Genomic DNA, 26,612 nt, shown 5'->3' with positions numbered 1-26,612 from the left:
TGCGTAGTGCACTAGCTCCTCACACGCTAGATCGCTTGTTCAAGCCCAGCTCGGGCAAAAGTTCTTCAAAAATTAAATTGAACAAAAAGCGATTAAGCACCACTAAAGGAGTCTGATGATCGGGTTGGCCCCCGTGAAATAGCTATAACTCCAGCCTATGAACTTGGTGGTAGCACACACAAGTTGTTGTTGTTTCATTCTTATATTCAATTATAAAAAATTCGGCAAGCAGCTGCCTTAAACTGTGAGTATAAAATTTCATACAAAAACCTCCTTAGAATTATTTTTTTCGATTTATTTTGGGTGTTAAGAAAAGGTTTTATTAAAAAAATACGTGTTATGCTTGAAACCATAATATCTTATCTTGATTTGTAAGCATGACATGGAGTGAAAATTCGTTGAAACAACACTCAAAAATCTGAGAATTGATGAATTTGAAACTTTACTTAGTTGTGAAAGTTTCGATTATACAAAGTTCTCAACACACAAAATTGTTACAAGTTACTAGTTATCAACAAAATATTAAAGGCTAGTCAACAGTTAATCATCACGGAATAAACAGTTTAAAAAGTCCAGAGTTTGATAACCAAAATTGAAAGAAAAACATCATCATGAAGGTTGAAAAACATAAAAAGCTCTACACGACAAACATTAAGCCGGAACATCTAATTCGAAATTAAATAACGGTAATTTTTTGACCTCTAAATTTTTGGGTTTTTCAATAAGAGTTTTGTTGTGATAGTCTGCTTGTTAGGCAGCTGTCAATTTTTAACGTTTCTTCATTTGACATTTGAACAGTTCAACCTGTTATTGAAAAATGAACGAACAAACTTAAACTTTAACAACTTAGTATGAGAGGAATTTCGACAATAGAGATAAATTTGCACTGTCCGACTTTCTTTGACATTTCAAGTAATTTTTTAGCTGGGTAACGTGCATCTAAAATTTCCAACTCACCATGACTGCTTTGTTATCTTTAAAGGCCTGAGGATTATAGTTTATTCGTATTGATCTATGGCTCCAAAAAGTTCTTTAAAAAAACTGAAATAAGGTCAAATTACATGATTCCCACAAAACTTGACTTTTTTCTGAAGTTGTTGGTAGCTCTTGGATATCTCGACGATTAGTAATACCTTAAATTGAATTTTCGCTCGACTCCAAATCAACTGTGCAAACTACTCAGATCTTGGATTTTTTCACCTTAATGCTGTAGTTTAGATATTAATTGTAATTTGACAGTCATTTTGACAGAAATGGATTCAATAATATGGACACCATTTAAAATGTCAATGTTAAGAACAAACAAATTCGTTTAAAAAAAAAATCGTTTTTAAAAATTTTGTCCGCTGCATCTTTTCGTGTGCCCTTTTGTATGGGAGCATTGAATAACAAAAACACTTATTTTGCAAAATCGGAATCCATAGGTTTATCTTGTCTGAGGTGGTTACAAAATCCTGCAAATATTTTTCTTTTGTGGGATTTTGGAAGCTCAGGAGAGTTACCAAAAAACTTTAGCTTTTTTTCATGATTCAACTACTCAAAACCTATGCAAGCTTCATAGGCGTTGTCCTAAGTAGTTGTTTAAGGCGCCTACCAACTAATGACATTTCTTCTCTGTCACATTATAAGGCTATTATATTATAAGGTATTTGGTTACCATCAACCTTAAGCTCCTGCTATCAGAGCACTGATTTTTTTGACAAAATTGTAAAATCTGACAATCTTCTTTACTTAACAGTTTTTCTTTATTTCATATTTTTTTCAATTTTGTACCAAATCCTATGCTACAAACTAACACAATCAAATCTGAAGTATTTCACAAATTTGTCATTAACTTGTAATTGTTGATAATTCTTAGATTACATTTTATACGCATTTCTGAAAACCAGTGGCAACACCGATTAAACGATCAAGTTTGTAAAATGATATGAAGTTAAATTAATTTTATGTCACTCTTCCAATCAATTATAATATTGATACCATATCACTCAGAATTTTACCAACAATTCCAAATTTTAACATATGTGTGTATACGGATACAGGTAGATGGATATGTCAAAGACATTAAATTAAATTAATTTCTTAATATTATTTATTATGATTCCAAAATTTTGAATATTAACTACCATATCATATCATAGTATGTGCATCCGAAATATAATACAAAACATGCACAAGAGTGCACTCATATATGCACACATACATACATATACATATAAGTTATTCAATATTCGTAAATATGATTCCATTCAAATATCGAATCCTTATAAATTAAATTTACCATGTTGCTCCACCATCCAGACATCAACATCAACATCCAATAATTTAATCTAGACAAGTCCTTAAATTAATCGACTCTACTCGTCATAAAATATTGATATACAAATATTTTCATGTCACTCAATATATATGAATACACCTTACGTTCATATGTATGTCCTTTATCCTGACAGCAGAGAGGGATGGCAAAAAAAATACAAAAACAACAAAAATAAAACATTCCCTAGAAGTTGTTGGCTAAATATATGCTTCGTGATGCCAAAACGAGCGACATTTTGTGTACCAACCATGTGTCCGCTTCAAACGTACAACCATGACAATTTAATATTCCAAACACGGAATTGATATTCCTTTTCCTTATCCTTACCTACCTACCTGCCATCTAGTAGCTATAGCTAGAGTAAAGCTTTGGCACCTGTTTGACGTTAAAGAAGTCAATTACGTTGTGACATATCGCAATAAATAATATGGTAGGTATATGGAAGCATTGAAACTTTGTCCAGACATTATTAAATCCAGAAAAAAATAAAATTTATTTATGTTCATATGTTTCGTTTACAATGTCTGCAAGATTGCCATTTAAAAACAAAAAACATTTATATTTTGACATCAAATGAGAATAAAATTGCATCAATTTTGACAGATTGCGTTCAATTGACAAGTTACTTATCAATTAGAGTGTGTGTCAAAATGAGAACGGACCAGAAGCAATCCATCAATGTCACTTTAAATGGCGTTCTTCGTCAGATTTTCGTTTGATGTGTTTAAGTTTCAAGGATTCTTATTTGACAAATATATTAAAGACTTTTTTATGTTTTTTTTTTTATTCTTTAAGGGAAAACAAAATTGGCAGACACAGATTTCTTTTTGAGTTGTTGTTCTATATGTGTCTGTGTGTGTGTTTTGGCGGGAGAATTATTCTTTTGACATTTCTCAGATTCGAAAATCCAATTGCAAAAGTGTCCTTTTTTCCCTTCCTTTTGCAACAAAAAAGAGAAGAAAAACAAAACTAATGACCAGGCATGAAGTCAAAATGATATTATCTTTGTTGGAGGAAAGTAAAGGTTGTTTGGTTTGAATCTGAGAGAAAGTGTATAGCGTTCGAGTAGTGCAAATATGTGAAGCCAAATCAAGTTAAGTTTGCCAAAATCAAATTATCATATAAATTGATATACATATGTACGACACGTACATATAATAATTCTTATACAACACAAGGGCACATTCAAAATAAACTACAAGTATGAATGCAAACTCAGGGACTGGAAATGGGACATGGCCAGGCCATGGGAATGAAGCTCCAGAGCACATCGTACATTGGATGATTATTATGTTATGTTTCCCTGTTGGAGTATTCATATATTTCTCTTTTTGTATGACGACGAACTTGGGGGATCTTCGTATTGTTTTATATTTAGGAATGCCAGAAGTTTCGTAGTATACCTATTCAATGTTCTCCCAACAGCCATAGAGATACGTGGCAAATAACTTATACGAGGTTTTTGAAGCTGATTTTGATGAAGTGATGCATATTTTTGAAATAAAATTATTCGAATATTTTGAATTTTCATCACATAAATATATGAAATTGGCGTGGTTTTGGTCGAAAACATCACATGAACGAATTTGTAAGGCTTTGAGTAGGTTGTAGAAATATTTTCATACCAATAATACAAAATTTTAAGAATTGTAGACATTATGAAACTGGCAAAAAAACAGCTTATTATAAGTTTAGCTTTTAAGGGTAAACCAATTGAAATATTTTGAAAACTAATGTAACAAAAAATTATTTATGTTTGTAATATTAACACCTACTCATGCTACGTGAAATTACACTACGTAAGTATATTCCGTGTTTGTTAATTATAGGTTTTATTTTACAGAAAATTATTCCTTGCTCTTTCATATTTCATTATTTTGTATTCCAAGAATTTTAACTTTTTCAACCCACTATAAAATTCTAAGAAATACTGTTGACACACCTTTTAAAAAAGGTATAACTTAATTGTCCCCACTTATTCCATGAATTTTAATAGCTTAAAAGAATTAATTTAAGTTGACTTTAAAACAAACAAAAAATGGAGAACTGATGAGAGGAAATTATAAAAAATCATAATTTTTTGATTCATTGAAATGTTAACAGTATAAATTTTAGTTTACAGAAGTTAAGAAGTTTATCGTGGCCAATGGAGTATTGTTGTCATATTTGTATTGTTGTTTTAAAAAATATTTTCTTAGCTGGCACTATTAATTAAGATCTTAAAATGTTGAGCTCATAAGCTACAAAGCTTTAAAATTTTCCCTTTTCATCCCATTAATAAGTAGCCTTTAGGTAAACTAAAGGGTTTTGCAATTGGTGCGAGTAGATTTTTGCGCCCCATGGTGGAAATTTTGTTTTGGTGACATCTGTCAAATCTTTTGTTTATGCAAAATCATTATGCCAAGTTAAATGATAAAACTTTAATATTAAATGAGTGTAAGCTAACACAAGCGATGCACGCATTGCGCCCATTTTTTGGTAAACGTGGTCTACCTTCACAGTCGACTCTCCAAGGTTTAGTGGCCAAATTTTAAACTACCGGTTCTGTAAACAATCAGCTTACACAGCTTGTTTTATTCCATTTCAACATCTACCCGCCCGTATTGAAAACCCTTTATAATTAGGATATGTGATTTAAGGTATGATTGAATATGAAAAAACATATCACCAATTACTAAAAACGTAATTCTTAACAAATGATAATTAAAAAAAGATTCTGGGATGTGACCCACATTGATAACTTCCCATCCCTTCTGTCGATTTGTCTTACTTAAAATTTTTGTAGGTTTTGATGTTTTGCTAATAAAGTTGTCAGTTGAATCATTCTAAAATAAATACAAATGTTTCCATATTATGATAAAATAGTTTGATTTCAAAATCTATTTTGGTTAACGAGATTTTTATTCGAAAACCAATTTTTACCAATTTTAGTATAAAGTTTTTATTTCTAACATAAACAAATAGGGTTGGGTTCAAAATCCTGTATGGATCATAATACTGTATGTACAAAGTACTGTATGATCAAAATACTGTAGCTCAAAATTCTGTATCTTAAAATTCTATGTACCAAAATTCTGTTTTTCAAAAAGCTGTAAATAGGCTGACAAATAACAATCGTTTTGATAATGTCAAAAAGTTCACACTTTACATGCGGAAATCGAATTTTGATGTTGTTGTTCTCTATAATGGAAACTTAAAAGCGGAATTTTGCAAAAATACAATATTTTTAGATAAGCAATAATCTCAAATTTTTGAAAAGATATTTGAGTCGAAAATAAATTTGTATAAAATTTGAGTAATGTTTTGTTTAGTTTTTTATTTTTTGTAAAAAAAAACTGTCTCCTCGACTTTTCGCACAATTTTACCTGATATCAAAAACATTATTTTTATTTGCACAAAAAAATGTTTTGGCGATAAAAATATTTTTTGTTCGTAAAATTATCGAGGTGACAAACATATTTTTTTAATTACAAAAAAAGCTTTAGTTGTACTTTTTCCAAAAACATATTTGTTTGGTATCACGTTAGGGTTATAAACTTCCCCTAGGAAGTTATTGTAATGGGTCCGATTTGTCAAATTGAAAATTTTGACATTTCTCGACGTTTCAAGGTCCCTAGAGTCGAAATAAAAGAATTTTAGAAAGATGTCTGTGCGTGCGTGTGTACGTACGTCCGTACGTTCGCGACATTTTTTTCGTCGTCCATAGCTCAAGAACCAGATGAGATATCGACTTCAAATAAATTTTGTTATACAGATAATAAGGCAGAAAGATGCAGAAAGGGCTCTCAAGAAAATTGCGTGGGTGGTTTTTTTACTATAGCAGTTTAAAAAAAAAGGTGAAAATTTTGGTTAACCTTAAATATCTTACGAACCAAAAACGCTAAAAACTTGAATTAAATTTTATATAATATATTGTAACGTAATACCAAACAGGTATATTTTTTGAAAAAAATCAATATAACGGTTTTTTTATAAATCAAAAAAACTAAAAAAAAATTTGTAACCTATAAAATTTTACGACTGAAATATGATTTCATCTCTAAAACAATTTTGTGCAGCGACGAATAATGTTTTTGACATCTGATAAAATTTTGAGAAAAATCTAATTGACAGCTTTTTTTACAAAAAATAAAAACCTAAAAAAAAAAGTATAAAAGTTGGTAAAAATTGATTTTCGACTAAAATATCTTTTCAAAAATTTTAAATATTGGCTTCAAACTAATTTTATCTGATAAGAAATATTGTTTTCAACATTTGGAAAAAATTTTAAAAAATTCGAATTGACAGATTTTTTACAAAAAAAAACTGTAAAAAAACAATACTAAAACTTGGTAAAAATTTACTTTCGGCTCAAATAGCTTTTCAAAAATTAAAAATATTGGCTTCAAACTTATTTTATTTCACAGAAAAAATTGTTTTCAATATTCAATAATTTTTATATAAAAATCCAACAGTCCGTGTTTTCATAAAAAAATAAAATCTACAAAAAATAGTACGCAAATTTGGTAAAAATTGATACGAGTACATATAGACAAACTTTTAAGCAAGACAAATCGACAGACGGGATGGGAAGTTATCAGTGTGGGTCGCATCCCAGCCTCTTTTTTAATGTTAAAAGCAAAATTTATTTGAACCCATTACAATAACTTCATTTGGGAAGTTAAAAATATATTTTTGTTAATGTTAATGCCACATTTTAGTTTTTGCTTTGAAAAATTAATGGTAAATAGTTGTCAAATTCTTAAAATAAAAACGATTATTTATAACAACTTCCAAAGGGAATTTAAAAAAAACGGATAACCGCTTCTTGAAAAATATTCCGATTCGATTAATAATCAAGATGGAAAAATAGCTTCATAAAAACAAAAATAAAATCATATAATACTCAAACATTTCTAAATAACTTTTAAATTAATAAATAACCCCACAAAATAATAAGAAAAAAAACATTGTTGGTTGATGCTATGAATTCCTTTAGTAAATAAAACTTTAATTTTAATTAAAATTCCTTTCATAAGTTCAATTTAATGTTTAAAAAAAAAAAAATAATAATAATAATAAAAACAATATACTCTTAGACAATGAGTATGATTATAACTTACGAATTATTTGATTCATTGAACCATAAATAATACAATTGGATTTTTGAAATAACTTGTGGTCTTTTAAACCACTCTTGTTTTTTACTCATCCATAATACCTTTTGTTTTATTAGTTTTGGTCATCAAAATTGAACATTCAAAATTCCTTATTCTATGAAATACATTTTTTATCTTTTGTTCTATTCATTTTTAATTTTGAAAAGTTAAAAAAAAGGAGTGGAAACTTCTCTATCGATAAAAAGGGATTATTTTCCCATTTAATAAACTCCAACTCTTCTTTTTCTAGTTGAAAAATTTTAGTTAAAACCCCAAAGCAAAAATTTTAAAAACTGTAGAATGCATCAATATTATTGACCACAACTATGCTAGCATGACTTCATTTAGTTTGCATACAAAATGGAATAAAAATCAACAACAAAAAAAAATACTATTTGAAAATATTATCACAGTCTCTCTAATAAAAATTTCAAAACTAAAAACAAAAAACATTAAAGATTTTTTTCATTTCATTTCATAATAAAAAAAACTAGAGGGCATATTTTGAAATAGAAAATGAAACAGAGATTTGTTTATGGTTTTTTCTATGCGACGACGACGTTAGTTGGTTTAGGATAGACAAAATAATGCTGATATAGTGATATGTCTACAAAATACTGAGTTCAACCGTGTCAGGATATATGCGACGTTTTCAATACTCGTTAAACTAATTTGTGCTCCTGGTGTTGTTGAGCTTATAAAACTGTTTTTAGTGTTTTTTCTATGAAATGTCGTATAAGGATATCCTGGAATCAATATTGATTTGAAAGGAGTCATTCAATTTGATTGCATTATTTTTGTTTAAAAAACATTCCAAGAGGAATTTTTAATTGTTTTTATTTATTAAAAAACTTGGGTTAGAAACTTTTCTTTGAATGTATACAAATTTGGTATCTTTTCACAATATATAATACAAATTTTAATTAAAGTCGCTAGCTTTATTGGTTTTCAACTTTTTTTAAATTGATATAGTAAATTTAATGCTCGAACTTGCTCTTCTATCGAAAATGCTCTGCTTACAAATAGTAGTTATATTTATACTTTTATATTAAAAATGTGCCTGAACAGCAGTTTCTCCGCTGCACCAGATAAAATTCCTATACTTTTTTTTTAATTTTGCAACTACATTTTAGCAGCTCCACTGTGTTATTTACACTGATTTTTCAAAGGCATTTGATCAACACAACATTCTTTTGAAAAAACTTGAGCTGTTCTTCTTTGTTAGATTAAAAGTTATTTGGATCTACTTAGTCAATATGTTAAAATTGGTGATGTATTATCAAACAAAATAATACAATGTTAAGGTGTACCACAAGGTAGCCATCCTTGGGTCACTCCTTTTTATTCTGCCGATGATCTCAAGATTTTTAGCTGTTGAAGATCTCCATTATATGCCAATAAAATTCAAACTGATATTGACTGCATTGTAATTTGGTGTACTGTAAATGGTATGTATTTCAATATTAAAAAAGATGCTGGGATGCGACCCACACTGATAACTTCCCATCCCGTCTGTCGATTTGTCTTGTTTAAAAGTTTGTCTAAATGTACTCGTATCAATTTTTACCAAATTTGCGTACTATTTTTTGTAGATTTTATTTTTTATGAAAAAACGGACTGTTGGATTTTCATTCAAAATTTACTGAATGTGACAAACGATATTTTAAATGAGATAAAATTAGTTTGAAGCCAATATTTCTATTAAATTTTTAATTTTAGTAAATTTTTACTAAGTTTTAGTATTGTTTTTTTTTAAGGTTTACATTTTTGTAAGAAAACTGTCGATTCGATTGTTTTCAAAATTTTATGCGAATATGGGAATTTAAAAAATAAACTCTCGCATTCAAATGCATTACTCGCATTGAACGTACATACATATGTAGCTCCTATATGTTGCAAGAAAAAGAACACCCACTGAATGTTACTTGTGCAAATCTTGTTAAGTTGAAGAAATAAGATACCCTAAGCAGGTTATCGCATGAATATTCATACTTATAATCATGAACTTTCCTGTAAAGGAAAAATTTAAACTCTATAAGGACTAAGAAAAATGAACTCTTGTCAAAACTTTGAAAATGACAAATCGGAATAATTTACAATAACTTCCAATTAAATATAATTCCTACTCTTCAACTTTGTTCTTAAACGATATCCCAACTCAAAATAACAACCATTAAAAATAGAAATGTACGAGTAAAACAATTCCTAGTATTATCATTCTTCCGTTTACATCATTTAAATATCAAAAAATAGATTCATCGTAATTTGGAATAAAGGATCAAAATTCCCCCAATTTAATGCTTCCTACAAAACAATGCCAGAGTACTCTACCTTCTATCTATCGCATCTGTGTTATTTTCAACCTGAATAAATCTCAATTTTGCATTTGCATATAATAATTCAAATACAAAAAAATATCTTTATGAAACATGCGGCATGTAACACAGTTTCCTGATATTAAATTTTTATCCTAAATATAAGAAAAACAAAACTCGATGATGAAACACATATTTTGTATTTTATTAAGATAAAAATGCTTATTTCATCAAAAAAAAATATGTAGCAAAATATTATAATTCAGGATTATATTATAAATAAATTGATTTGGTACTCATGCTATAATTTGATTTATACTCGAATATATGCATACACCACCCCCCACAGATGATTCCCTGATCCTTTTTATGATATAATACGACGAAACTAAAAATATCAATTTAAGGAACAAAAAATTATTATTATTATTCCTTCCAAAGATTCAATCCAATTGATTTTTTCTTTCTTAGCGCATATAGAATAAATCTTATACCACCAAAAGTATTTCAACTTTCAAAAAGGAGCCGCGCATTCAGAAGAAGGAACACAAACACACAGACACAAAAAAAAAGAAAAGGAAATTGATAAATCTCGCGGAGAATTTATTTTTTCCTTTATAGAAAAGTATAATTTAAAATTTTTACTCCTTGCCCTTTTTTTTGTTGAATATAATGTAAGTTCCCAGGATCAGGATCAGTAGAAGACTCCTCCTATATTGTTCCTATAGTTGGGTATCTTCATCTTCATAACGATGAAATGGAAAAAAGAAAAGGTAAAAAGATAGTTATATTTCATTATAATTTCTTTTAAGCTACTTTTTTGTATTTTGTTGGCGCTGGTGAACTAATCCGTTATTACTTCCCATCAGGATCATCGTTTTATTTTTTCATCATCATTTCTTCCATCATCTTCATCCTCGTGTCTTATCATCGTCATTTTATTTCTTTTTTGTTGTCGGTGGTTTTGGATTAAATTCGTTGCCAAATAACAGTTTTTATTCTTTTTTTGTCTATACTATGACATCAAGGACTTCTATTTGGTCCTTTTGGAATGTTTTTTGTTTGTCTTGCTTTTGGTTCCCTTGCTCACTTGCTGCCTTGTCTCGATTCATTCCATACCTATACCTTACCCATACCTTTATCTCCTAAGCTAACCTTTTTATTCTTTTTCACCATCAATAAAAATTCCAATAAATTTGTGTGGGATGAACAAACAAAAGGTCTTATTTCCTCTTCGGAAGATAAAAGTGTTTTCAAGAAAATGACTTTGAGGAATTTTTGCTTAGAGAGAAAGATAGAGCTATTTGTCTTAGTTACTATAGTCATTCATTTCAAGTGTTCACTCTTAGAAATAAAGACAAAAAGAAATATGAATTATTATTTATTATAAAAAAATATAGGCCAAGGTTATGCGCGGTGATGGAAGCACTGAAAATTTAATTTAATTGATACAAATAATTTCACACTAATGGTTTAATTTTTTTAATCGTTATGGTTAAAGAAAAAATATAAAAAAAAGTTAACAAGAGACGTTAAGAAAGAATTTAAAAAATGACCTGTTGTTTGAGAGATACTCCCCACCAATGGCATTAATAACAATTTTTCATCCTTAATTTTTTTTTAAACAAGGACATGATTTTATTCACTTTAGATAATGGCGAGTTTGTGGAATTGGTGAGAAATAATGAACTTTAGAACTAATGATATGGAAGAGGCAAAATAGGAAAATTAGGACGGGCATTCAGTTTTCTATAAGAATTATAAGTATACGAGTAAAAGAAAGTTTTTTTTAGATTTGATTCTATTATGATTTTGCGGGATTATGGTTTAGTTTTATATAAAATGCTTGATAAGAAGGAAATTTTATGAGAAAAGTCCTCAGGAAAGAAAAAATATGAAAAAGAACCTACTAATATTTTTATTCCTTAAATGGGTCTATTCGGATGGGATTTGCTAAGAAGCACAGAATTTCATGAAGTACTGAGATAATTTAAATGAGATCTTTAAGAATGTGTTATTTTAAAAGTATCTAAGAATACATATTTTGAGCATGCTTTGGGAATTGACTGTGTATAGTCAAATGGAGTAAGTTCCAAGACGAGGCTGGGATGGTTGTTTTTTCTCAATTTTCATTAATTTGTAGAAGTAATTTTTAAAACAAAAATTTTAGATCAATTTTTTCTTATAAATTGACAAGACAATTGACAATTTATTTATTAAATTGATGATATCATTTTAAATATTGAAAAAAAAAAGTTTATTATAAAAAAAATATTAGTTGAAGTTTGTGTTATATAATATTTAAATGATGTCGAAAACATTTTTAATTGCAGAATTGTTTGAAAGTCCTTTCTGGGTATATTGATAGTTGATTGATTGAGACTTAAATATATTCCTTTAAAACAAACAAGACGTTTCATTTTAAAAAAAACTCTTAATTTTTTTAATTTTTGTTTCGAAAATCGTTATAGCGTAGTTTTTAAAATTAATTTATTGCTATTAAAAATGTATTTATATTTCAATTTTGTTGAAAAATATAGACCTGTTTTTGAGATATCGAGCAAACATAAACATATTTTAAAAACTAGTCGTTTTCATCATCAAATATTATTTAAAAATATAAAAGCTTGCCCAGAAAATTTGTCACCAACATTACCAACAATATTTTTCATATAAAAAAATAGTATAGTTTGAAAATCTAGTTTTGTTAAATAGATTTTTAGTCAAAAACAAATTTTTACCGATTTTAGTGGCATGTTTTAAATTTTTACAAATTGTATGAATGAAATAAATTTAAGAGATATCAAGAACTGAACATCAACTTTAACTAAATTTGCGTAATATTTTTTTGTAGATTTTAGTTTCTTAAGAAAAAACGGACTGTTGGATTTTCATAAAAAAAAAACTATTTAATATCAAAAACAATATTTTCTGTAATATAAAAAGAGTTGGGAGATAATATTTTTAATTTTTGAAAGGTTTTTATTTTATGTACAAAAGAACTGCCAACTCGATTTTCTTCAAAATTTTACTGAGTGTTGACAAAAATATTTTTAAAAAGATAAAAGTAGTTCAAACCGAAATCTCGAAGTTTTACAAAGAAATTTGAGTCGAAAATCAGTTTTGACCAACTTTTGTTACATTTTTTGTAGGTTTTTGAATGTTGAAAACAATGTTTCTTGTTAATTAAAATTAGCTGGAAGCCATGATCTCAAGGTTTTGAAAACATTTTTTAATCGAAAATCAATTTTTACCAACTTTTGTTAAATTTTCTTTCGATTTTTTTATTATGTTTGTAAAAAAACTGTCAACAAGATTTTTCTCAAAATTGTACTGAATTTTGAAAACATTATTTTTTAAAAGATAAAAGTAGGTGAAAGCCATAATCTCAAATGTCGAAATTCAATTTTTACCAACTTTGTGTAATGATTTTTTTAGGTTTTTTTTATAAAAAGAATGTCAATTCGATTTTTATCAAATTTTTTTTATTGAAAGAAGAAAATACATATGTACACATGCTGTTTAGAAACTCATTATTATTTTTCAGTAGTAAGATTAAATTTGATATCATATCTACACATATGAAAACCTGCCTGCCGTTTTTTGATAAATTAAATTTTTGGTTGTGTGTTTATTTTTGGTTTCAAAAAACGCTAAGAACGAATCTGCTCAAAACCATCACTTTCAAGTTTCAACTCAATCGACCTTTCGGTTAAGGCTTTAGGGGAGAGGACAGATAGATGTAAGACGGACATAATCGCTTGACAAACTCTCTTCGACTTCTTTGCAATCGTAAGGTCGTGTTTGATAAAAAACTTAAAATCTAGGGTTCCAAATTATTTACGTATGCAATACTTGCTTTATACATACCTCCTATATGTTGCTAGTAAAAACTGGTTGAGATAAGACTTACACTGAGAAGTAAACGATCAAAAATTGGAGTTTAAGTTGTTTATGTTGAAAAATTTCGAAGTTTTAACCATCAAAAACTTTTGAGGTTTTGAATTTTTGAACATTGCAATGACAGGAAAAGACAAAATGTGCTAATGTATTTCACATTCGTGTAGTACAGCTAAAGAACGAGTATCTGTACATCAAATTAAGATCAAAGTTGGGCGGATGAGCATTCCTAGATGCGTGAGTATTAAGGTTAACTTGTTAAAGTTGATGAATGCAGTAATCTATTTTATTGAAGCATAGTCTGTTAATATAACGATTAAAAAGGTTTCAGTAAGAGAATTTAGTGTCACCAATCATTTTAAAAGCTTTCCAAAAGGCTTAAGAAAGTTACTTTAGTAACAGCTCAGAGATTAGAGTTAGACTCAAGCTTTGGACGTTTATATCTTTTAAATATCGGTAGATTGTTTTCTCCTATAATCTAAGACAGCCCAATCATCTTGAGGCGGTTTTGCTGACATCACGTTCATATATGATCATTCCATAAGAAGTGTTTGGTGATGCACAGACCGAAAATTCGTTGACATAAGTGCCACTCGTAGATAGTTGCAAGGGAAGTTATCTTGAAAGTATTGAGGTTTCAAAACATTAAATTCCTCGTGTTTTTTTATTTACCGTTCTGCAAATTGTTGTTAAATCTGAATTAAATGAGCTTATCATATTTTGAAGCTAAAGTTTCACAACTGAAAAAAAGTAATATGAATTTGAAAGTGAATGTGAAAAACTAAGAAACAATAACAAAAATAAAAAAAAGGTTTAGGTACAAAACAGCGCCTTCGGGCATACCAGCATTGTTTTAGGGTTTTCAGACTTAAAAACATTAAAACTACTTGTGTTGATCTGCCGATTGAACTTTTCTATTGGCGTTGTTAAAAATTTAGAGTTAATTTTTTAAATTTTAAACTCCTACATTTTTTATGAAAGATGCCAAAACTTTATTTTACAAGTGTAGACAAATTTAACCGCGATGTTCATTAAAAAGAAAAAAACTTTAAATAGTTCACATATAAACCTGATGATTTTTAGGGTTAACGAAAAAAATGGTCTACGTTGAAATTTCAGTATTCACATACTTTTTCCTACAAATTACATTATATTACATTTCCGTGTAGATTTTCAAGATTTTTTCATCAAAACAAAAAAAAACTCATAAGCAAAGCTCCCTTGTTAACAATTGTATTTTCTGATTCTTTCTATCCCCTGATGGTACTTAAACAATAAAATCTCCCCTTTTTTGTTTAAAATTCATAAAAAGCCATCACAATTATTGCACTTTTATTATACACTTAATTGCTTGTTCAAATATTGAATCGTTTTTATTCTATACCTATGTACATATATTATATCCTCAACGGTCGTTCACGTGAGTGAATGATTACTATTCCAACTGAATCATTTTAATAGAAACAATTCAAGGATAACATTATACCACATTCTCGTTTCGATCCCCACCCCGTCTCCCCTCTCCTCAACTTGTTCAAATGTACAATATGCTCTTAAGAAAATAACAATTTCACAATTCCGGATAATTTTCCATACATAAATCTCTCCTCCATGCCTCCATATACAATCATATCCCCACATAACTAGATGCTGTGTATATTGGGATGTCATTCCTGCAATATTCCTGACTTTATCGTCAAAAGTGCTCAAAATGATTGCTTCACTTTTTTCGTTTCTCTCCATTTTTCCATGGTAGGAAGTATAACCATTCTGGGAGCTCGAGTAAAGCTGAGCAGAGTAAAAAAAAAACAACAACAAAGATTGATGTCCTTTCGAAGAGAACATAAATTCACCAGAATCGTTACAACTTCTGATTTCATGCAAATAAACGAGAACGAGAGGCAAATGTATGTGGAAAATGTATCTATATTTTATTCTCTGTCATAATAATCAAGAACATATCTCTCGTCCTTTATTTGTGTATTTTAATATCTACATATCCATCGACAGGTGTAGACAAACTAGCTTGCTAACCAACCGAACCGACCATTCATCTGATATATTCTGGGGAGGTCCTTGTTGCTGTTTTATTTTTTATTTAACATAAATGATGTGATATTTCAAAACGTTATGTGAAACAAGTTGTGTAACATAGAAAATATTATATCAAAGGATAAAACAATGAAAATTGAAATGGGAATGAATGGAAAATTCATTGTGAAGAAGGTGTGTTTAGTGTGTTTAGAACATTAGCTGGAATATTAAAAAGTTTTTTATTGATATTGTTTGTTTATTAAAAATAAAAGCATGAAACTGTGTATACATATGTATATGAATATATTAACTAGTTATAAAAATATCCAATTCCCAACATCATCATAAGGATAAAAACCACAAGAGACACAATGCTTTAGAGATTTATGTAAATATTATTTTATGGTTTTGTATTTATTTCTTTTTTATTATTTTGTATTTATTTGTGGTGTTTTAACAATATACACAAATGTTTCATCGATTAAAATGAAACGTTTTAGAATTTATGATATTTATGAGTTTTAATATTTAAAATAGGGGAGGAAACTCTCTTCTGTTGGTAGGATTAAATAGATGATGTTTTCATTTCTAGCCCCAAATGTTGGTTCATTATAATATTTAAATAGTGCTAGAAAATTTGAAATAAAGCCGGGTTCAAAACTTAAATGGGGTATTTTTCTGATGATGTGTATATTGATACAACGATAAAACTATTTATGGTGAATTGAATAAGTAGTTTTTAAAAACCAGCAAAAAAAAATTATTTGTTATATTCGAAAAAATAATATGTAGGTTAGTGAACTTATAGCTATTTTATTTATTTTTTCACTGCAAATGCTTGCATTTTATGTAACGCATTAGGGCTTCCGAGGCTATGTCTTAAGGTATCATTCAGTAAAGAGTATTCTAAGAACTGAACGCTGTACGGTGTACCCCTTAATCTCAGCTAAACTTACTAACCAGTAGCAAGTGTCACTTAACCGTTTTGTTCATAAAATGTTTCTGCCTTTATCTAGGAGTGACAAGACACATAGAAACAATGTATGCTTCATTTTATGAAGTACATACATTTATAGTTTTCGACATGTTAGTCGTATTATTAGGGTATCATTGAATTTCAATACGTCTTCGAACCAACATTTAGAAAATATTGTAAAATTTAATGAATAATGAAAAATGTCTCGACACTCAGTTCAAAAACTTAGCTTTAAAGTTTTTTTTGTATATATTAAACATTTCTAAGACTTCAAATACAAACAATTATATCGTTAAATAACAAAGATCGTGAAACTTACCAAACATTTTTGAATGATGCAGAACTGTAAAAAAATATAAAACAAATTTTGCTTTAGTTTTGATTTTAATGGTGATCAAATAAAGTTTAAAAATAGTTTAACTTGATTCTATAAATAATTAAATGTTTTGTTCATTTTTTCCTATAATTCAGTTAAAAAATTAATATCAATATTTATTGAGCAGAAATTCGGCGAAGAGAAAAATGTGGAAAAAGAAAAACAAAGGCGTCTTAACGATTGAAGAGTTTATTTGCGAATGAAAAATATATTCTAGATATTTACAAAATGAGTTTTCATATTTTCCTACCGATACTTGATTTGTTATTTGTATACAGTAATATTTTCACATAAGTTACATACATTTCAACACCCTTCCTCAAAGCAAACATATTTTCAAATTATAACAAAATTTAACTAAGATTTAACATTTTTGTAAATTCTTGATGTTTGTTCTTTGCAAGGTTCTTTGTAAGTATATCTGCTATCATTAAATCTGTAGGAGCATATTTAAGAACGATATCACCTTCATTGACAATTTGCCGGACAAAATGATATCTAATATCAACATGCTTAGTTCTCGCATGATGCACCGGATTCTTTGCAAGTTGTTGCGCACTCAAATAATCGCCATAAACGACAGTTGGACTTCCCGCTTCACCACAGCCAATTTCAATTATGAGTCTTCTCATGGCTATTGCCTCCTTGCATGCTGTTGATAATGCCATGTACTCAGCTTCGGTGCTACTGAGTGCCACACTGCGTTGCTTCTCCGATTTGAAAGATATAGGACCACCTGCCAAGAAATACACGTAACCAGTATAGGATTTACGGTCGACCTTGTCTCCGCCCCAATCAGCGTCAACATAGCCCGTAAAAGCCATTCCACACTTCTTGTAGTGTATCTTTTTGTCTACCGTAGATGCCAAATATCTAAGAATGTGCTTCACGCCTGCATGATGCTCAACATGCGGATCCTTATTTCTCTGAGACAATTTCGCAACTGAATGCAAAATATCTGGCCTGGTCGTTAACGCCAACCACATCAGTTCCCCAATAACTGACTGATAGGATCTTGTATTTACCTTTTGACATCGATCGTTATCACAAGCTACTTGGAAACCGGCGTCTAAAGGCGTAGCTGCTGGCCTGCATTCTTGACTGCCATGTCGTTGCAATAAATCCTTAATGTATTGGGTCTGACCCAAAGTTATCTCGCCTAGTTCGCCTTCACGTTGAATCTCCATACGAAGAAATAGGTTCAACGTTCCCTTGTCAGTGCAGTTAAACGATTTTGAAATATCTGCCTTGATGTTTAACAAATCTTGTTTCGATTGGCATGCTATAATAATATCATCAACGTATATTAAAATCAGTGACAAATTACCCATTTTTTGCTGTTTATACAAGCATGGCTCATTATCGCAAGGTACAAATCCCATCTCTCGTAAAACACCATCAAGCTTAAAGTTCCACTCCCTTCCTGATTGTTTCAAACCGTATATTGCCTTTTTCAGTAATAAAACTTTGTCAGGTTGAGAACTATCGGCGTATCCAGGTGGTTGTTTCATGTAAACGGTATCTGTAAGATCGCTGTTCAGATATGCCGTGCAAACATCCATCTGATGCAGAAACAGTTTCAACTCTGAAGCTAACGCCAAAATGAAACGTACACTCTCCAGTCGGCATACAGGTGAAAATGTTTCACCATAGTTCACACCATATTGCTGTGAACACCCTTTCGCAACGAGACGGGCCTTAAACCGTTCTATCTTTGACAAATATTTAAATTTCGATTACAAAACATATAACAAATTTTCTGTATACACATTTTCTTAATGAAAAAAAAAGTTTTATGAATTTAAATTTTTGTTGATGCCCAAAATATTAAGTTTTAATTCTTTGTTTCCTATTGCAATAAATGCATATGGAAATGAAAATGGCTTTGAATAGTATAAATTTATTTCAATTTTAAAAATTGACTATCCAAAAAAAGACGCCAAAAATATATTTGTTTGGTATCATGTTACAATATATATTACAACATTTATTTCAAGTCTCTAGCGTCATTAGTTCGTGAGATATTTAGAGTTAACCAAAATTTGCACCTTCTTTTTAAACTGCTATGGTAAAAAAAAACAACCTACGCCATTTTCTTGAGAGCACTTTTTGCATCTTTCTGCATTATTTTCTGTATAACAAAATTTATTTGAAGTTCATATCTTTTCTGGATGGACGTACGAATGTACGGACGTACGAACGTACGTACACACGCACGCACGGACATCTTTCTAAAAATCTTTTATTTCGACGCTAAAGACCTTGGAACGTCGAGAAATGCCAAAATTTTCAATTTGACAAATCGGGCCCATTACAATTTCATAAAAATCTATTGGTTAGTTTTTAGAAAATTCGAATTTTGAATTCGCCTAACGCTAATCTGCTTAAAGCCTTAACTTCCAAGGTTGAAGTCAATCAACCCAATAGTATAAGCTGAAAGGCCGAGGACAGATATACAGGCAGACATACAAACGGACAGAATTTAGGGACCTACTTTTTTTGACTTCTCTACTATCGTTATTATTCATTAAAATCTCGAGTTCAAAACTGTTTACGAATGCAATACTTATCACGAGTAAAAAAAAAGTATAGGGAATCTTTTTTCCACTGCACATCAAGAATTTTGAATGCTTTACCAAACTGTAAGACCAATCTTACTTTAAATTTTCTATAGGTTATAATAATAATTTATGGATTTATATTTTATAATGATTGAAATTGGCAGATATTTCCTGCACACAGCATGTTAATAAAAGAACAACACATATGTATAAACAAACTTTTCTTATATGCATTCCTTATCAGCAATTTAAATATTTATTTTCCATTTAATCTGGTTAACGAATCCACGCATCAAGTACCTATACCCATACATACATATACCTTTTCAGAAGCCCTTCTCATTTCAATAGAACAAAAAATGGTCAAAAGAGCATCAATATTTTATATTTTACTACAAGTACGTACCGTTTCCTTATATTTTTATATAAGTACGAGAATGTGATGATGCCTTTACAAGATGAATTTCAAAAAGATTTCAAGTAAAATAAATCAATACATCAGGTAGTACGTGTAAACTTTGCTTTTGTTCAACATTATACTCGTAGATGATGTTATATAAAAGCTCATATGGTATGGATGTCCTTTTCGGTATTCAGTTCAATAACAAACTAATTATTAAATAAGACCACCCACAATGAATCAAGGAAAACGCAAAGCAGGAGGACATACTAGGAGGTGCATTTATACGGTACACAGTATACACAGCTACCTTCAACATAATCCTTGCCATAAAATAATTTATTTTTATTTTTAACTTTTTCATTGAATGCACGACGTACATTTAATGCATAACATACTTGTCTTGTGTGCATGTATGCTCGGATTTATATACAGGGTGGGTCAAAAGTGTCTCAAAACTTTTCTGTTTTTAATCTTTAAGCCGCTCTTACCTAAGAACTAATTTATTCTTATAGATAATTGTATAACTCTAAGGTTGTACCCGATATACATTCCAATATTTTGCAACCGTTTTTCTCCAAATCTATCAATTTGACGAAAAAAAGTTTCCAAATATATTTGTGTGTAGAATTACATAATAATACTCATAACTTTGTTTTTTTTTCAAAAAACCTAAAGTTTCCCAATAACTTGCAAAGATATGTTCTACCTATTTCTTTCACACCAATAAAATGTATTGCTCCAATCCAAAAGTTTTAAGGTATGTGGATGACATAAAGTCTCTACAGTTTAAGAGTTTTTCGAAGCGAATATCTAATTTCCCGTTACTAGATTTCCTGGCTTTAATTCTTGACCAAATTGGATCTTGTATGAAAATGGCTACAATTCCGTTCTTTGAATTTTTCGATTGGAACTTCGGGACACATCGATTTGACCAGAGTCCTTCGAGTTAATGTTTTTGGACTCTTCACAACAAGCGTTTCAAACTAGCAAAGAGGATAACAACAAAAGTTTGAGTTTTGTTTTAATTAAGAAGAACTTCTGACCCACCCTGTATGTATGCTCTTGTGCATAGGCACCTTGTACTAGTAGAACCGCAATTAACTTGTGACCTCAGGATACAGAATGGCTTTTTAATTTTCTTTTGGTTTAAACAGAAAATAATAATTAAACAAAAAGCAAAACATTCCTGCATCGTTGGAGTAACACAATATCCATCCATTTATATCCTTGTGTATGTGTGTATGGGGGCGGGGGTGTATGGGCGTGTATACATATACTTGTGTGTATGTTCTAACCAGGAACTTAAAAAGCCAACAACGTGATGGAAAACCCTAAGGATATATGCGAACTCAAGCAAATTCAAAAAACAAAAAACAACACACACACAAAAAAAACGCAAGACAAAAGCCTTTCAAAATACTGACAGGAGCAAGTTGTCTATGATATGTATATCATCACCTGCTGCTGCTGCTTCTATTGCTGCTGCCTCTGCCACCAGGCCAGGAATGTTATAATCTCTTTCGCAGCAGCATACGAAACTCTTATACGCCTAGTTTGGTTTGTCTGAACGTACGTACCTTACATGCATAGGTATAGAAATATAACGGTTGGTAGAAAGTAGGCAAAGAGTTTTCTCTGTGTGTGAACATCAGGATGGCATAAATACTCGTACATATATGCGGTTGCGGTTAAGTCTAGTGTTTTTGTTGTTTATTTTTTTTTACTTTTTTGCTAAATTGAAAGTCTTCATTTAATTTTAATTTATTTTAAAACTCTTTGATATAATATTTATACAACTTTACAGACAAAACAATCAACCAATCAATTATGCTTTTTTTTGTATTATTGAGCTATGGGTGCGTTGCCTTTTTTTCTTTAGACATAAACACACAAATTTACGACGCTTTCTTAAAAGCTCCTAAGATAATTTCATAGTGACATGAGAAAGTATTTTTGTTGGAAAAAAATGACGCAGATTGCTTTCCATTTACCACAAATCTACGAAGACTATTTAAGATTTTGTTAATTTATTTTAAATACATTTTTAATCCTTTTTTAATTGACTTAATTGAACTTAAAACATGTTTAAGGTTTTTCTGCTTCCACGACCATTACATGAAATTATTAAAGAATTGCATACTTGTTTTTTTTATTTTCAGTTAATTCAACTGTTGTAGTTTTTACGTGACTTTAAAATTATTAACAACAGGTGTTAAGTTATACTTTCTTATTCATAAAATTTTAAAAACTTTGACTTAGAAGTGCAGGAATGAGTAATTATCGTTACATAACTCAAAAACTGTTTCTTTAGAAAAAGTGTATTTTATGAAGAAATAAGGATATCGTCGTAGAGTATCTCACTCATTTTTTTTATTTTCTTAGCAAGTAACAAGTAAGATTTAAAAATGTACCTGCAAAAAATGTTTGCTTTCAAAAATTTGATTTCTCAAAATAAAACCTTATTTTTTCAATTTTTTCATTTTTAAAATGTTCAGAGCGTTTTTTAATTTTTTTTAAAATTACTTTTGTATATTTACAAACTTTCAATTTTAGTTTTAAAATATTTAGAGCTTATTAATATAAGTTTTACATTTTTACAATTTCGTAAAAAAATGGTGACCCACTTTCAAAACATCGAATTTGGAAAAGAACATTTTTAATATTTTCATAAAAATCAAAAATATAAAAAATGTAAGTAAATTATTAAGACAGTATAAGAGCTTGTGCAGACAATTTATTGAAAACGGTTGATTAGTTCCTGAGAAAACTTAAACAAAAATAATGATTCTTGGGGTTACCCTTCTCGAGCAATCCAAAAACATTTTTACAATACTGAAAGAAACCAAGTCAGGAAAAAAAGTCAAAAGAAAATTCAATTAAAATCTAACAGTTGGTTTTTAAAAAAATTAGAATTATCAATTTTTGGCAAAAACTTTCTTGTTATTTTTATTCTTAAAAAATGAAAAAAAACTCCCAACTCGAAACAGCTCAATTTCTAAATTTGAAGTGAATCGACCCAATGCTTTTGAACAGTAGGAACCAGGACAGGTAAACGGACGGAATCCGGGGACCCACTTTTTTACTTCTTTTCCATCGTAATATCATGTTTAATTAAAATTTCAAGTTCTAAATCAAGTTCTCCTTTCTTGAAGTTATTTTGTGTTCCTTTTAAATGCATGAAAGCATATTCAATGGTCGTTGTCTATGATTTAAAACTAAGGAATGTTAATTAATTACAAATAAATTGTAAATAGAAAATTAAATAAGTAACTTCAAAGCTAAACAAATACGAATCGAAACAGTTTATAATAAACGGTGATTGCAACGATTTGTTACTAAGGAAATAAGTTTCTTAAAGCAAAATATAAGTTCTTATCAAAAAAGATTTAAGTATGCACGAACACAAAAAAAAAACAAAACTCCTTAAAATTAAAATCAATTCCTTTTCAACTCCTAGAAGAGAATTGTTACTCGTGATAAAAATAATTGTAAAAATCTTAAAAAGCCCATTATCATTTCTCGACTCTTTCTTTATCGCGCCCTAAGAGAATAAGAAGACTTTCCAATTTTTCCACTTTACCCAGTTATTGTCCAAACTTAGATTCATTAAACATAATAAAATTTATATACATATATAGAGTTTCATAAGTATATTTAATGACCTATTTAATGTTAAAAACAAAAGAGAAACTTTTGTGCTACTTTTTGAAAATAAATTTTTCAATGAATTTTCTTTTCGTTCTCCATTCAATTGTTTTTTTTTTCAACAGAAAATTCGTAGAATCAGAGGAAAAAAAGATTAATTTAATTGCTTCAATATAAGAAGCCCAATCATCCGTTTCTTCTTTATAGTGATTTGTTGTCATATAAATAGAACTTTTCTTCTCATTGGTTTGTTGCCGGTCTTTTTGCACAAACAAACTTCTTCTTCTTCTTTAGTAGAGAAACAAAAGTTAAAACGAAATAATGAGTTCGAGTTCAAAGTTCAGTAATACCTTCGTCCTGCCAACTACCTCCTACTATCAACTCGAGTATATAGGATTGATAATCCTGCCAATACTTAAGCTCTTCAAGTAATTCCCTGATGTTGTACAGTAATTACTGTAAATAGCTACTACTCGTGTTGCTATTACTGATGGTTCTTTGCCTTTTAAGAGATCAAAGTACCAGAGAGTGTAAAAAACAAAAAATAGAAGAAATCTAGAAAACTCAAACATACTAAGGTAATCAGGATAACGTAACTTTTTGAACCTCTGTGATGTGGTCTTTCAAAGGGTGGGAATGATGCTACCTCCCCTTGAAATGTATCCTGGACTAAAATAAAAGAATAAGTTTTCGAGCCCTATTAACCAATATACGTGTACACCCCATTTAGCCTGAGACCATATCTCAGCTTCTCCCAGAGTCCTTCTAGTCACTCAATATGGACTTGGTCCTTGTTGATGGTCGGTCGCCTGCCGCTCACCCACTATACCGTCACTGCCACCGCCGCCGCCGTCTATGCATTTAGATAACATTTTTTTTTGCTGGAATCTTTGATATAGTTTCCTTATCCCATTGTTGACAAACTTTTCTGATGCTCGAAATATCTGCACACAGAGGAGAGAAAACTTTTGATTCCTGTTTCGTTGTACAGTTTTCTCCTGTATGGCATGTGGATAAAGTTTGTTACAAGTTTTGGTTCCATCCTTTAGATACACTTTTGAGTTTGAAACTTCTGAGATCTATAGAGCCATAGGTATATGTATGTAAGGTGGTATGTACGTTTGAAGCTTGCAGGGCACAGGTGAGCTCATTCGATTTCTATAAAGGTAGGTACAAGTTTCGCATATGAAATGAGTTCTTCTAAGTCTTGCTGCTTCTGTTGCTTTTGGTTTTTCGGCTGCTACTGATGCTGCTGCTCAGCTCATCCTTAACGTACGTGCTTTGGTTTATTTACTATGGCAGAGTTAACACTGCACCACCGACCGCCACCACATATCCCCACAACCACCACCGCCGGATATGAATTTTGGAAAAGGGTAAAGAAATCTAAGCACACTTTTTCTTAAAAGATCATGAACTTTGTTGCTTCCTCTCATGAATCTAGGGAATTATATTCTTCAATAAAACAAAAGTTGTAACATAGACGACATATACACTGCGCAACAAGTAGGTAGAAAAGTTCATTACTGGTTAAAGTCATGAGTGTGCTTAAGTAATTTAGAAGGACGAGTTTGTTTAATTTTATTTTTTTTTTTTTCAAATACAAAAGAAGAAACTGATGCACTGTGAAAAATACATAAGAAGGTAGAAGTTGAACTTGTGCATTAATTAGGTTAATTCCGAGAGACAGAAAACCACAAAGGAGTTTCGACATTTATTCTATTCGAGTTTGAGTTTGTTAAGTTACCATTACAAGAAAACTTGAAACATGAAAGAGAAGATTTGGGAATACATAAATAAGAAAACTTTATACGCTAATTCTAAGGATTTGAAGTTTCTTAAACATTTTGAAATGTTCTTAAGTTTTCTTATAAGTAAGTTGAAGGCTAATGTCTTGAGGCTGAAGTTGTTAAATGCGATTTGGTAAATCTTTTGTCAGAAACGAATGTGTTTTAATACTTATGTCAGGTTTAACTTAGATTATTATACATTTTTCGGGAAAAAAAAACACAATTCACGCAAGTAAACAAAATTATCGAGACGCATGTTGCGGAATATTCATTCACTAAATATTATAGATTTGTATTAAGAGCCATGTATATTGAATAAACAATAAATAGTAGGATACATAAGACCTACCGTTCAAACAAAAAAGTATGTATACGCCAAAGTTTACAATTAAAAATCTTTTTCATAGTTTTCCTAACAGGGGTTTAGAACTTTGTCAGATGGTAAGCCGTTTGGATTTGGCTTAAAACTGTAGGGCCCCTTCATTCTTGACAACACTTGTACAGAGGAATATATGACGGTCGAAAGTTACTAGGCCCTAGTTCTCAACGGACTATTGCGCCACCTCATGTATTTACTTATTGCATTCCGCACATAAAAGATTATAAAGGGTGATTTTTCAGCTATTATTTTTTGTTGGCAACACTGATTTAAATATCTGACGCACGTTTCGTGTTTTATTTCATTGTCAAATATCTTTAGTTTGGTCTTTAATTTAGTTATGAATCGTTTTACAAACGAACAACGCTTGCAAGTTATTGAATTTTATTATAAAAATGCGTGCTCTGTTCAGAAAATTCATCGCGCGCTTCTTCAATTTTATGGTCAGTTTAAAGCCACTATTCGGGCTATTGCTACTAAATTTCGCACCAAATTTACATTGTTGGATATTAAAAAGCCAACAAGCTTACTTTGAGTGCAAACTGAAGAAAATATCGCAGCTGTATCGGAAAGTGTTGATGCCTTTATAAAGACAGCTGGTGCAAGAATTAAAGCTGAACGTCCGGTTGTTGGAAATTTGGCCGAAGATCTACTTTTTTATCGAAAAGTTGTGTTCAGCGACGAAGCTTATTTTTGGCTCAATGGGTACGTAAATAAGCAGAATTGTCGATTTTGGAGTGAATATCAGCCAGAAACATTGTAACTCAGAAAAATT

The 26,612-nt window shown here is 30.0% G+C and overlaps 1 protein-coding gene across 1 annotated transcript in view; it reads right to left on the bottom strand.

Annotated features, from left to right (window-relative positions):
- Positions 1 to 26,612, bottom strand: part of LOC129952001 (zwei Ig domain protein zig-8) — a 149,246-nt gene that overhangs the window by 109,993 nt on the left and 12,641 nt on the right. Inside the window, exon 2 of the mRNA XM_056064412.1 lies at positions 17,003 to 17,026. Coding sequence (XP_055920387.1) covers positions 17,003 to 17,026 — 24 coding nt within the window. The remainder of the gene's footprint in view (positions 1 to 17,002; positions 17,027 to 26,612) is intronic.

Source organism: Eupeodes corollae, chromosome 3 (assembly GCF_945859685.1).
Source record: "Eupeodes corollae chromosome 3, idEupCoro1.1, whole genome shotgun sequence".
In the NCBI taxonomy this organism is placed as follows: Eukaryota; Metazoa; Arthropoda; class Insecta; order Diptera; family Syrphidae; genus Eupeodes; species Eupeodes corollae.
This window is presented reverse-complemented; position numbering and strand designations above follow the sequence as displayed.